At 43.2% G+C, this 14,181-nt stretch overlaps 2 protein-coding genes across 2 annotated transcripts in view; one reads left to right on the top strand and one right to left on the bottom strand.

Annotated features, from left to right (window-relative positions):
* SLA (Src like adaptor) overlaps positions 1–13,276 on the bottom strand; it is a 32,178-nt gene extending 18,902 nt beyond the window's left edge. The window contains exons 1-2 of the mRNA XM_060771709.2: positions 13,085–13,276; positions 6,626–6,732 (exon numbers count right to left, since the gene is read on the bottom strand). Of these exons, the coding sequence (XP_060627692.2) occupies positions 6,626–6,689 (64 nt within the window). The 5' untranslated portion in view covers positions 6,690–6,732; positions 13,085–13,276. The remainder of the gene's footprint in view (positions 1–6,625; positions 6,733–13,084) is intronic.
* TG (thyroglobulin) overlaps positions 1–14,181 on the top strand; it is a 197,148-nt gene that overhangs the window by 135,010 nt on the left and 47,957 nt on the right. The window lies entirely within an intron of this gene.

Below are 14,181 nucleotides of genomic sequence, written 5' to 3'. Positions count from 1 at the left end.
TCCTGCGGCCAAAAAAGAAAAATGAACTTCGGTACGTGGAACGTACGGACTCTGATGGACAACAGTGACAGTGAACGCCCCGAACGCAGAACTGCCATCATCGCAAGGGAGCTGGGACACTTCAACATCGACATAGCAGCCCTTCAGGAGACCCGGAGAGCAGGAGAGGGACAGCTGAAGGAAGAAAAAGGAGGCTACACCTTCTTCTGGAAGGGACTGCCCGAAGAAGACCAAAGACTGCACGGAGTTGGCTTTGCCATCAGGAATGATCTGGTGAAACATCTGTCCGAAGCACCCACTGGCATCAACGAACGACTCTCAACCCTCCGAATTGATCTTGCCAAAAACCAACGGGCAACCATCATAAGTGCCTATGCACCAACACTAGACGCTGATGAAGACATCAAGGAGAAATTCTACTGTCAGCTGGACAACGTCCTATCGGGGATACCTAAGGAGGACAAAATCATTCTCCTGGGGGACTTCAATGCAAGAGTCGGGTGAGACTTCGACCTGTGGCCAGGCACCATAGGAAAAGACGGGGTTGGAAACAGCAACTCGAATGGCATCCTGCTTCTCACCAAATGTGCGGAGCACAACCTTGTCATCACCAACACGCTCTTCCGCCAGAAAGACAAGTTCAAGACATCATGGAAGCACCCACGGTCAAAGCATTGGCACCTCTTAGACTATGTAATCACACGTGCCAGAGACCGCCGTGACGTACTCCTCACAAGAGCCATGACAGGTGCTGACGACTGCTGGACCGACCACAGGCTAATCCGATCCACGATGGCTATCAAGATTGCCCCCAAGCGCAGACTCCAAGGAAGAAAGACAAGGCGCAAAATGAACACCCAAGCCCTTCAAGAGCCCTCCAGGCGAGCCCATCTCCAAACAGCACTCAAGGACCATCTACCCACAGTACACCCCGAAAATGTTGAGGAACACTGGAACAAACTGAAGACCTCCATCATCCAAGCCTGCGAAGAATCTATTGGATACCAAGCCAAGAAACATCAAGACTGGTTTGACGAAAATGACATCGAGATCCAACAGCTAATCGACAAGAAAAGGAAAGACTTCCAAACATGGCAGAGAGACATCAACTGTGCTGCTAAGAAAAAGATCTACGCCAGTGCAAAAGCTGAGGTCCAAAGAAGGACAAGAGAACTCAAGAACATCTGGTGGACAAAGAAGGCTGAAGAAATCCAACACCTGGCAGATACCCATAATGCTCAAGGATTTTTCAAAGCCACAAAGGTCATCTATGGGCCAAGAAACCATGGCATACAACCTCTACGCTCATCAGACGGAACCAAACTCCTGAAGGACCAAAAGTCAATTGCACTACATTGGAAAGAACACTACCAAAGCCTCCTGAACCGCAGCTCCAGTGTGGCCGAAGAGGTCCTCTCACAAATCCCGCAACAACAAACCAGGGATGAGCTTGCAGCACTGCCTAGTTTGGAAGAAGTCAGCAATGCCATCAGCCAACAAAAGAACAACAAAGCCAGCGGACCGGATGGGATCCCTGCTGAAATCTTTAAAGAGGGAGGACCTGCGCTGACACACCAACTCCACCAGCTCATAGAAAAAGTGTGGGTGACCGAGAAAATCCCAGCAGACTTCAAGGATGCCACCATCATCACCCTCTTCAAAAAAGGGGAAAGAACAGACTGCGGAAACTATCGAGGTATCTCCCTTCTAACCTCCGCTGGGAAAATCCTCGCAAGAATCCTTGCAAACCGCCTTCTGCCCCTCTCAGAAGACACCCTCCCAGAATCCCAGAACGGCTTCCGCCCCTCCAGAGGAACTGTGGACATGATCTTCACTGCACGACAACTCCAAGAAAAATGCAGGGAACAAAACCAACCTCTGTACATGGCATTCATCGACCTTGCAAAGGCATTCGACACAGTGAATCGCAGCGCTCTCTGGACCATCCTCCAAAAAATCGGGTGCCCAAGCAAATTTGTGAACATCCTGCAGCTCCTCCACGATGACATGATGGCAACAGTCTTGGACAGCAATGGCTCCCAAAGTGACCCATTTAAGGTGGAATCGGGTGTCAAACAGGGATGTGTTATTGCCCCAACTCTATTCTCCATCTTCATCGCTATGATACTTCACCTTGTTGATGGGAAGCTTCCCACCGGAGTGGAAATCATCTATCGGACAGACGGCAAGCTATTTAACCTCAGCAGACTGAAAGCCAAAACCAAGGTCACAACAACATCTGTTATAGAACTCCAGTATGCTGATGACAATGTCGTCTGTGCGCATACAGAAAAAGATCTACAAGCCACTCTCAACACCTTTGCAGAAGCATACACAAAGCTTGGCCTGTCACTGAACATCGAGAAAACCAAAGTGCTGTTCCAGCAGTCACCAGCCGCCCCCTCTCCAATGCCAGAGATACAGCTTAATGGCGTAACATTAGAAAATGTCGACCATTTCCGCTACCTTGGCAGCCACCTCTCCACCAAAGTCAACATCGACGCCGAAATACAACACCGCCTGAGCTCTGCAAGTGCAGCATTTTCCAGAATGAAGCAGAGAGTGTTTGAGGACCGGGACATCCGTAGAGAGACCAAGGTGCTTGTCTATAAAGCTATTGTCCTCCCAACCCTGCTATATGCCTGTGAGACGTGGACTGTCTACAGACGTCACATGCAGCTCCTGGAACGATTCCATCAGCGCTGCCTCCGGAAAATCCTGCAAATCTCCTGGGAAGACAAGCGGACAAACGTCAGCGTGCTGGAGGAAGCAAAGACCACCAGCATTGAAGCAATGGTCCTCCAACATCAACTCCGCTGGACAGGCCACGTTGTCCGGATGCCTGACCACCGTCTCCCAAAGCAGTTGCTCTACTCCGAACTCAAGAACGGAAAACGGAATGTTGGTGGACAGGAAAAGAGATTTAAAGATGGGCTCAAAGCCAACCTTAAAAACTCTGGCATAGACACTGAGAACTGGGAGGCCCTGGCCCTTGAGCGCTCCAGCTGGAGGTCAGCTGTGACCAGCAGTGCTGCAGAATTCGAGGAGGCACGAGTGGAGGGTGAAAGAGAGAAACGTGCCAGGAGGAAGGCGCGTCAAGCCAACCCCGACCGGGACCGCCTTCCACCTGGAAACCAATGCCCTCACTGCGGAAGAAGATGCAGAGCAAGAATAGGGCTCCACAGCCACATGCGGACCCACAAGGAAACCCATGATGGAAGACCATCTTACTCGTCCAACGAGGGATCGCCTAAGTAAAGTAAGTGGATGGGCAACTGGGAAGTGAATATTTGAAGGGACAAAGTTTCCCCATCTGATTAGACAGGCTGTTTGGAGTAGATATGGGAATCTAAGGCCCATTCCTGCCATGTGTGAAGCCTACATTATTGGAGTTCCATGTGGCATATAAAGCTCATACTGCAACATATGTATTATATAGAATCATAAGAGTTGGAAGTGACCACAACGGCCATCTAGCCCATGTGGCCCATTTCCTGGGATGGTTGGGTGTCCTATGTTACTTAACCTACTTCTTGAGATATTCCTACTCTGAATTGTAGCTGCTAGAACAGTGGCTCCCAACATGTGATCCGTGGACCACTAGTGGTCCGCAAGAACGAAACTACTGGATGGCATATGCTCTGTATCAGAAATCAGAGCTGATATGGTCTATCCAATGCAATTTTCTGTATCAGCACCCCAAATAACCAACCAAATCTAAAGGGGAAAAGGAAAGGACCTAAGGCTGTTAGGAATTGTGGGAGTTGAAGTCCAATACACCTGGAGGGCCAAGGTTTGCCCATGCTTGATCTATACTGTAGAATTAATGCAGTTTGACAGCACTTTAATTGTCATGCGTGCCCCCTGCCAGGCTTTTCCAGCTTTGCAGAAGGTGGATGGACTATAGATGGCCCACATGATTCAATGGCTCAGTGCAATCCTGGCACTTGTAGATTGGTAAGGCACTAGCACTCTTTGCAGAGAAGGCTAAAGATCTTGAAAATGGAAACTCCCATGATTCCATAAGATTGAGCTATGGCAGATAAAGTGATGTGAAATTGCATTAATTCTACAGTGTAGATTAACTGGAGCCTAGTTCTGCTTTGCATCCAAGGACTAAGAAAGAAACTTGGCTACTGACTGAATTCAATCATATAATTTAGGAGGAAATAAAGTCTTTGTTGTTTTAGTTAATCACATAGTGTAAAATGGAAACCGATAATTGTCCTAGAAAATGTTACCACACATAACTATTCAAAATGATTCTCATTAGACAGGATGTGAAACAGCAGACTATGCCATACATGTATAATGCATTAGAGATGGAAACCAAGCAGAAATGTTTCAAGCTGAGATGTAGGAAGGGGAGAACATATGAATGATGGTGGGGGAAAGTCTGTGGGTACTTTATGAATCCCGTATAGTCTACAATACAACATTTTGTTTGAAATCGTTTTTGAAAGAACCCATCTAAAAATAATACCAAGGAGACAGGTCCCCTTTTGAGAGCCATCACTTGCATAATAGGTTGAATGTTAGACTATGAGTTTGGAGACCACTTGGATATGGAACTTGGCTATGGAAATCCACTGAGTGGCCTTGGACAAGTCACACACACCCAGCTCCAGAAAACTGAGTGATAGGTTTTCCCTTAGGATTGCCATGTGTGACTTGTAGGCACATAATAACAGATCCCTTTCAGGGCTAGTCCAAGAAGATTTGCTGTCTGAAGTAATACGAAAGCTGGTGCTCCCTCCCCATTCATGGTGGCTGGAAGGTGAATGCATTCCAAGTTTTAATATGGGGTTGAAATGAGTTATCCAAGGTCCTGAACTGTATTTACCAAACAGCGTCAGTCCCATGGATAGTTCCATTAATGCAATCCAAAAAAACAGAGCACAGAGCTTTGATGCCGAACTGACATCAGAGCCAACAGTTGCTATTACTTTAATAGCATTCATGAGGTGTGCTCTAGTGCTATTGCCCCCCAACATCTGACACCAGAGGAAATTGACTAACTCAATGGAATGGAGCTGGCTCTGCTCCATCTGCAGTCATTTGAGTATAGGACAATACAGGCAATCCTAATGCAACTGTGTACAGTACAACCTCTGTATCTATGGGAAATATGTTCTCAGACTTCATGTGGATATGTAAAACCATAGATAACGCCATTAAAATCCCAAGAATACCATAGTCATCCTGGAGGACCTTGGAAAGTCTTCTATTGGAATTAGTTTGTTGAATATAACTAAATGAAACCACAGATACTGGCCCTCAAACCTCCTAACACAGGCATGTGCAAACTTCAGCTCTCCGGGTGATTTGGACTTGAACTTTTACAATTCCTAACAGCCAATAGGAATTGTGGGAGTTGAAGAACAGAACAACTGGAGGGCCAAAGTTTGACCATGCCTGACCTAACGTATTAGAAAATGCAAATAATAGATATTGAAACAGAAAGGGTGCGGAAGGCTAGAATGTGGAAGCAATGAGTTTTAAGTGATGCATTTAACTTTCATTAATCTTTCTTTGTTTCAGTAACAAAGATGAAAGTGGTGTAATGAACAATATTATCTTATTGGTGAAAAATGTAATATTTTCTAGTTACTTTTAGGACTTGCATTTAAAGGAAATTCTCCTAGGTTTCAACTTTACTGGTGACCATGTCTCCACGTGCATCAGTAGGTACAATGCTTCAATGATTTCTACTGCATCTACAATACAGCAACAAAAATCTTCCATATTTCACTAACTATTGGGATAGTTTAAGGCAGGGGTCCTCAAACTAAGGCCCGGGGGCTGGATATGGCCCTCCAAGGTCATTTACCTGGCCCTCACTCAGGGTCAATCTAAGTCTAAAATGACTTGAAAGCACACAACAACAACAACAACAACAACAACTCTATCTCATCAGCCAAAAGTATTTCTCATTGAAATACTAATAAGTTTATATTTGTTAAAAATGTTCTTCATTTTAATTATTGTATTCTTTTTAAGTGTTTTTGCACTACAAATAAAATATGTGCAGTGTGCATAGGAATTAATTCATTTTTTTTCAAATTATAATCCGGCCCTCCAACAGTTTGAGGGACTGTGACCTGGCCCTCTGTTTAAAAAGTTTGAGGACCCTTGGTTTAGGGACTTATGTACCAAAATATATCCCAGCACAGCCGTGGCAATCTCAGTACAAGAGCTATTCTTTTTGCCTCATTGAATTCATATTGCCAAAATTAGTACCTTTCCAAATATGGGTTTCTCCTTTTTTCACCAAGATTGCCCAATAAATGCTTACTAATAAACAGCTCTATACTGTAGAATCAATGTAGTTTGGCACCACTGTCATGGTTCAGTGTAAAGGAATTCTGGAAGTTGTAGTTTTATGAAGTCTTTAGCCTTCTTTGCCAAAGAATGCTACATCTCCTAGGATTCTACAGAACTCAGCCATGACAGTTGAAGTGATGTCATACCGCATTAATTCTACAGTGAAGATACACCTTAAAGCATGCCTGGTTTCCCCTCATATTTGTTACTTCCATTCTCAAACTGCACATTTTTAAAAATTGCACACCTGTGTTCAGCTACATATTTTAAAAGCCTCTGATCTGAATTGAAGCACACTTACCAGTTTGCCAGGCTGCACTGTTGATCTGAGGTGTGGTTTTCGCTGTCTTTATAGTGTTTCCCATTGTTTGTCTTCTCTTTTCTTCCTTCAAAGTGATAACCTGTGAACTAACCAAGGCAGATGCAAAAGATTCAGTCAGGCACCTGTTCTAGTAACTCAGGTGGAGCAGCTCAGTTCAATAAGGAGACAAAAAAACAAACAAACCTATATTTCATTGTATTTTTTTTAAATGGATAGTTTGCATGTATCTGAGAAGTACATGTGTTTGTTATTTTTTTTTTTTCTCCATCTCCATCATATCACAACTGGGGCAGCAAACCGCAGACAGAAAAGACGTTGCTAAGAATTGCTGTGTGAAGCAATATTTTCCATTGAAGCTTGGTTAGCATAATAGGAAGTGTTATGTACGTTCTTCGGTATATGTGTGTGTGTGTGTGATCATGGGTTTTTATAAACAAATGCACCATAATGCACTCAAGAGATTTCAAGCACCAGGAACAAGAATGCATAGTAACCATCAGTGTGTGTCCTATCAATATACACACGTTTGTGAAAGAGGGATATACATACATGCCTCCATCTCCTCCAACCCGTATTTTTGCCCCATTGTGCATTGCCCTCTTCTCCTCTGTTTTAATTATATACTGAAATATGGGCAAATGCAGAGAATTCACTATTATAAATGCCTTACATTGCCCATTATAAATGCCTTACATTCTTACTCCATTTTTGTCAAAAATATTCTCCTTCTTCCTATGTCCCTTCCTTCCTTCCTTCCTTCCTTCCTTCCTTCCTTCCTTCCTTCCTTCCTTCCTTCCCTTCTCCTTGCTTTTACTGATATGCCTCCCCCTCTTTTTCTTTTATCTTGCTTCCTTTTCTCTCCTCCCTTACTCCATCCCTTCTTTCTTCCCTTTCTTTCTCTTCCCTTCTTTCTCTCTTTCCTCCCCTCTCCTCATACGTTTTTCCCCTTTCCTATTCCACCTTATGAGGCATGTGAAGCACCCTATTAAAGACTTGGGCATGTTTAGCCTGCAGAAGGGAAGGCTGAGAGGAGGCATGATAGCCATGTATAAATATGTGAGAGGAAGTCATAGAGAGGAGGGAGCGAACGTATTTTCTGCTGCCCTGGAGACTAGGACGCGGAACAATGGCTTCAAACTATAAGAAAGGAAATTCCATCTGAACATTAGGAAGAACTTCCTAACTGTGGGAGCTGTTTAGCAGTGGAACTCTCTGCCCTGGAGTGTGGTGGAGGCTCCTCCTTTGCATGCTTTTAAACAGAGGCTGGATGGCCATCTGTTGGGGTGCTTTGAATGCAATTTTCCTGCTTCTTGGCAGGGGGTTGGACTGGATGGCCCACGAGGTCTCTTCCAACTCTATGATTCTATGATTCCTTATATCCTTCCCTCTTTCTTCCCACCTCCTTCCTTTCTCCTTTTCTTTCTTTCCCTTATTTTTCTCTTTCTTTTCTTCCTCTCTTTCCCTCATGCCCATGTCACTTTTCTTTCCTAATGACATCACAGAGGGCCACTTCACCTAGCAGCAGCTTTTGTGGTACAAACATGCATGTTTTGACTTGTATATAACTGTGCTAGCTATCCCCTGCCATGTGTTGCTGTGGCCCAGTCTGTGTATATGTGTTTTGTGTGTGTATATGTGTGTGTATATATTTGCTCATGTGTTGTAATGTAAATTTTGTTATTTGGCTTTTTAAGTCTCTTCTGCTATGTTTTTCAGTGTTTTTATCAGTGATGGTCACTTATTGGCCTGATAGGTGTATTGTCTCCAAATTTGGTGTCAACTCGTCCAGTGGTTTTTGAGTTATGTACATTACATTTTTATTTATATAGACTAGCCGTCCCCTGCCACGCGTTGCTGTGGCCCACATGGGGGTTCTGTGTGGGAGGTTTGGCCCAATTCTATCGTTGGTGGGGGTTCAGCATGCTCTGTGATTGTAGGTGAACTATAAATCCCAGCAACTACAACTCCCAAATGCCAAGATTCTATTTTCCCCAAACTCCACCAGTGTTCACATTTGGGCAGATTGAGTATTTGTGTAGAGTTTGGTCCAGATCCATCATTGTTTGAGTCCACAGTGATCTCTGGATGTAGGTGAACTACAACTCCAAAACCAAAGGACATTGCCTGCCAAACCCTTCTAGTATTTTCTGGTGGTCATAGGAGAACTGTGTGACAAGTTTGGTTCAATTCCATCATTGGTGGGGTTCAGAATGCTCTTTGATTGTAGGTGAACTATAAATCCCAGCAGCTACAACTCCCAAATGACAAAATCAATTTTTTGAGTGAAGGACATACATTGGGTTGTTAGGTGTCTTGTGTCCAAATTTGGTGCCAATTCATCCAGGGGTTTTTGAGTTATGTTAATCCCACAAACGTACATTACATTTTTATTTATATAGATAGGTTTAATTTATTTTTATCCCACCTTTCTCCTAATATAGGGACTCAAGGGAGCTAATAACAAATATGATGTCTAATCCTAAATCAAAATAGGCTCATGTCACTTTTCATGAGCATTTGGACCACAGTCAGCATATACTTTCAGTGTTCTTCAAAAGACAGTTATGTGAAAGCCAAAGCTATTGCTTTAGACTACACAAGTAATTATCCTGAGTTAAAAGACAAAACTAGTACCATACAAGACCTGGTAGAATAGATCTGGCATAACTATTTCGTGGTCGTCTGGTTTTTGAAGTGCACTGGAGTGTTCAATACAAAATATGCTGCTCTTTGTGATGGCTCAAGATCAGAGCTGCTTTATCCATAGCTACTTTAGGCACTATGACTAGGACCTGAGAAAATGTTAGGACCAATGTAAACAGTATTAGCCAAAGAAATTATAATAATTGGGAAGAAAAACAAAAAATCAAAATAAAGATAGTATGGATGTCCGTCCACATTTTGAAGTCCATATAGATTGGCATGATGTTTTTTGGCATATTGTCTGTCTCCTTCCTAGTGGTACATCAGAATGAGGATGGGGGTCGCACACAAGAGTATGGAAAACTATGAAAGCCTTAATGTGGCCCCGCAGAAGATGCTTTTCTATTTCCATCACGTCATTGTTGATATACTTTAGACATCAATACAGGCTCATGCCAAATCAGATATTTTGTTAACTAAGATTAGTATCACCATCTATGTTGGGCAGCAGCAGTACAGTCTATTCTGCTGAGAGTTCCTACCAGTTGGTATCTAATGCAGCATCTACACCAGGCATGGGCCAGCTTGGGCCCTCCAGATGTTTTGGACTTCAACTCCCACAATTCCTAACAACCTCAGGCCTTTTCCTTTTCTCCCTCAGCTACTTAAGTGGCAAATATTATTTCTTTCTTTAAAAGCACCATTATATAACTTTTCAACTTTTCAAAAACAACATGGCAGTTGGGTTGCTGTGAGTTTTCCAGGCTGTATGGCCATATTCCAGAAGCATTCTCTCCTGACGTTTCACCTGCATCTATGGCAGGCATCCTCAGAGGTTGTGAGGTCTGAACATAGCAGTTCTTAGTGAGGATCTCTCTCTCCTCCTCCTCCTCCTTTCCACTCCCAAATTACTGTTTCATTTTTTTAAAAAAATGTAATTCTGCACAGCGGTGCAATGAAGAAGAGGAAATGGTCTTAAAGTGGGCACATTCCATGCAGAGAAAGGGAAATGGAAAAGGAAAAAAAAGTTACAGAGGGAAAATGAAATCAAGGATTAATCAAGCAGCTCTCCTAGGTTTTTTTGTGTGTGAAATATCTACATTTCTTGGGAATGCATTCACACTTTCTTGATTCCATTTAGAGAATGAAAATAAGTAATTCTGTGTGTAGGTACTACACACATTCATGCATTTATGACTGTTTAAAAATATTTATTATAGGATGACATTCAAAATATGGTGCATTGGCTTTTCTTCCCATTTTGCAACAGGGATAGTGTGGAGCCCTCAGTGGTGCAATGGGTTAAACCCTTGTGCTGGAAGGACTAAAGTCCGACAGGTCAGAGTTTTGAATCTGGGGAGAGTACAGATAAGCTCCCTCTGTCAGCTCCAGCTCCCCATGTGGGGACATGAGAGAAGCTTCCCACAAGGATGGTAAAACGTCAAAAACATCCAGGTGTCCCCTGGGCAACGTCCTTGCAGACGGCCAATTCTCTCACACCAGAAGCGACTTGCAGTTTCTCAAGTCGCTCCTGACATGAAAAAAAAACATGGGTAGAGTAGACACACAAACAAACAAATATCACCTAGAATTAATCTGTAGATAATTCTGAAAACAATAAGCCATTTGTTGTTGTTGTTGTATGCAAATTCACCCAAGTTTGGCTTCTGGGAAAAAGGTTTTGTAGGTTTTATTTTTTAAATATAATAATAGGTTATTGTAGGTTTTTTGGGACCTCACAACCTCTGAGGATGCCTGCCATAGATGCAGGCAAATCATCCGGAGAGAATGCTTCTAGAACAAGGCCATATAGCCCGAAAAACCTAAAACAACCCAGTGATTCCAGCTATGAAAGCCTTCGACAATACAATATAATAATACTATTAATAGAATTTAAAAGAAATCAAAAGTGATGCTTCTGGAACGAGACTGGTTCAGTGATTCAAGGAACTGTAATTCAAACAAAGTAACTTTGTAATGCTCTGTGTTTTTGTGACTTTTCCAGGCTGCGTGGCCAAGTTCCAGAAGCATTCTCTCCTGATGTTTTGCCTGCATCTATGACAGGCATCCTCAGAGGTTTTGAGGTCCATTTTCCCATATTCCTAGTTTTCAACAGACCTCACAATCTCTGCGGATGCCTGCCATAGATGCAGGCAAAATGTCAGGAGAGAATGCTTCTGGAACACGGCAATACAGCCTGGAAAACTTACAACAATGCATTGATTCCGGCTATGAAAGCCTTTGGCAATACTTTGTAATGCTCTGTCACTTAAAAAAAATTGCTACTATGAATAGCCATAGGAACAAATCAGGCATAGCAGAATTAACTGTGTTTGGTATTCAAACATTGTTTTTCTGATTTTGTTCCTTTCTTAAGTGGCTCAATATTTAGAACAGCTTTTTGGACAAATCAGGACTGATGAATACGATGTCTTGAGTTGACCCTCACCTTGGGGCACACCTACACTGGAGAAGGAATGCAGTTCGATACCACTTTAATTGTCATTGCTCAATGCTATGGGATCGATACACATTGAGAAATAAATTATCTCCCTGATCCAAGGCTGTTATTATGGCAATCAAAGTGGAACCATAATTGTGCTGCAAAAAAAAAATCTGCCAGCAATAAACAGCAATGACGGTGGCAAGTAGACCTTCCGAGGAAGGGTCTGTCACTGCTTTTGAACCACCACTAAGGCCCCTTCTACACTGCCATATAATCCAGATCAAAGCAGAAAATCTGGATTTTATATGGCAGTATAGAAGAGGCCAAGAAAGCTCTTTCCTTTGACCCCAATAAGCCTGGGTGGAGCTAAGTAAAAGTAATTTTAGAGCTTGGGTAAGTTCACCAGTAGCCAAGAAATTCTCCAAAGTTTTAAGACAGATTCTTTCCTGGCCCTAGAGCTCTTTAGCCATCTCTAAGTACAAACCATGTTTGAATCCATATGCATCCAAAATCCAATGAGATTGTATATTCTGGGTGGTAGGATGACATCTCTTCATAGGTTTATGAGATGTTTTGATGGACAACTTTGTTGCTACCTCTATTTTTTGCTATGTATAGAACCCACTAATAACAATCTGCCCTATTTTATTGGGTCCCATAAGCCCTAGAAAACACAGTCAAAGAGACGATTTGAACACTAAGCCCCATTCGGAGCAACATACATCCCTTATCATTTTTATCAGTGATTCCCAACCTGTGGTCTGTGGACCACCAGTGGTCTGCAAGAACTAAAATATGGTCCACAACCTCATCATTACTACACAATTGCTCTCGTGAAAGCTTCTTATAGTGCCTAGGCTTATTAAATGTGGTTTTCTGTGGGCGAGCAGATGGCGACTATTGGATGGCATATGTTCTGTATCAGAAACTAGAGCTGATGTGGTCTACCTGATGCAATTTTCTGAGCCAGCACCCCAAATAACCAAACCTAATCTAAAGTTGACCAAAAACTGATTTGTAACCCATTTAGTACTAATATTGGAGAGTGATCCCTGGTCAAAGTGGTTCCTGGTCAAGTGGTTAAAAAAATGGTTGGGAACCACTGATTTAAATCAACAGTGGTGACTTTCCCAACCCCACCTCTCTCTCTCTCTCATCCACACACACACAAACAAGCCCTAGGCCTCTTATGGCATGAAACTCTTCTTTGCACCAACCTGAAGGGCGACTAGATCTTGATATTATTATTTTTTCTGAGTGAAACATGCCCAGCTTCACTTGACTGAGCAAGAGATCTTGGTGCTGAAAACGCAATGAGGGAATGTAACTGCCATTACAGTAATCCTTACCTTTTGTTCAGATGCCAAGCATAGTGTCCTCAGTTTCTTCTCACCACTGGGATCCAACTTTTCTATGGAATGGAGATACTTCAGGACAAGGAGAGCAACTTTAGGTCGAATGCTTGCAGCTGTATGCAATGAAGCTTCGGGGAAGTTCAGCCTATCATGTAGTGCAGGGACTTGCTAAACAAGCCACACACATACTTCCTCTCTCAGAAATGAGGAAGGGCTTGACGCACTTGCATAAGCCAAGGTTCCTGTTGTTGGAGTTCTTAGTTGGGGTGGGGGCAAGTTTGTGATATGCTACTTTCATATCAGGGTTTGGGTGACTGCAGCAGAAACCGTAGATGTAAGCAGAAACCACAAAGTCCTCCAGTGCAGAGGCCACTGTGACGATTTCTAGGTGGCTTTTGCTGTTGGTGGTATTAGTGTATTTATAGCATTTGTAGCCTCAACTTCCACCCAAGATCTCGAGCAGCATAGGATGCCATGCTGTGTCATGATGCTAAGTCATAGTCAAATCTAAGAGCCAAGAGTGTGGGCAGTACATGGAAAAGTCAGCAGATAGGAATATATTCTGGATTTTAGTATCAATTTTAATGGGACCATCCAAGGTGCTGTACTTATTTTGGGGATAGGACACAGCATTTTGGATGGCTTCTTTTACAGGTTGACAGAAACCTCTTGCGGTTTTACCAACACATTACCAACACACCAGAGCCCCCGGTGGCGGAGTGGGTTAAACCCCTGTGCCGGCAGGACTGAAGACCGACAGGTCGCAGGTTCGAATCCGGGGAGAGGCGGATGAGCTCCCTCTATCAGCTCCAGCTCCTCATGCGGGGACATGAGAGAAGCCTCCCACAAGGATGATAAAAAACATCAAATCATCCGGGCGTCCCCTGGGCAACATCCTTGCAGATGGCCAATTCTTTCACACCAGGAGCGACTTGCAGTCACTCCTGACACGACACAAACATACACAAACAAACCAACACATTGAACACTTGATGGATTGTTTTTCCTTGTTACAACAATTAGTTCTGATTCAATATAAAAGGAAACAAAAAACTATTCATAACTGAACAGGAACTGGTGATAGATTCCTC

Source organism: Anolis sagrei, chromosome 4, assembly GCF_037176765.1.
Source record: "Anolis sagrei isolate rAnoSag1 chromosome 4, rAnoSag1.mat, whole genome shotgun sequence".
Classification (NCBI taxonomy): Eukaryota; Metazoa; Chordata; class Lepidosauria; order Squamata; family Dactyloidae; genus Anolis; species Anolis sagrei.
Note: the sequence above shows the minus strand (reverse complement) of the source record. Positions and strands in the feature narration are given on the sequence as shown.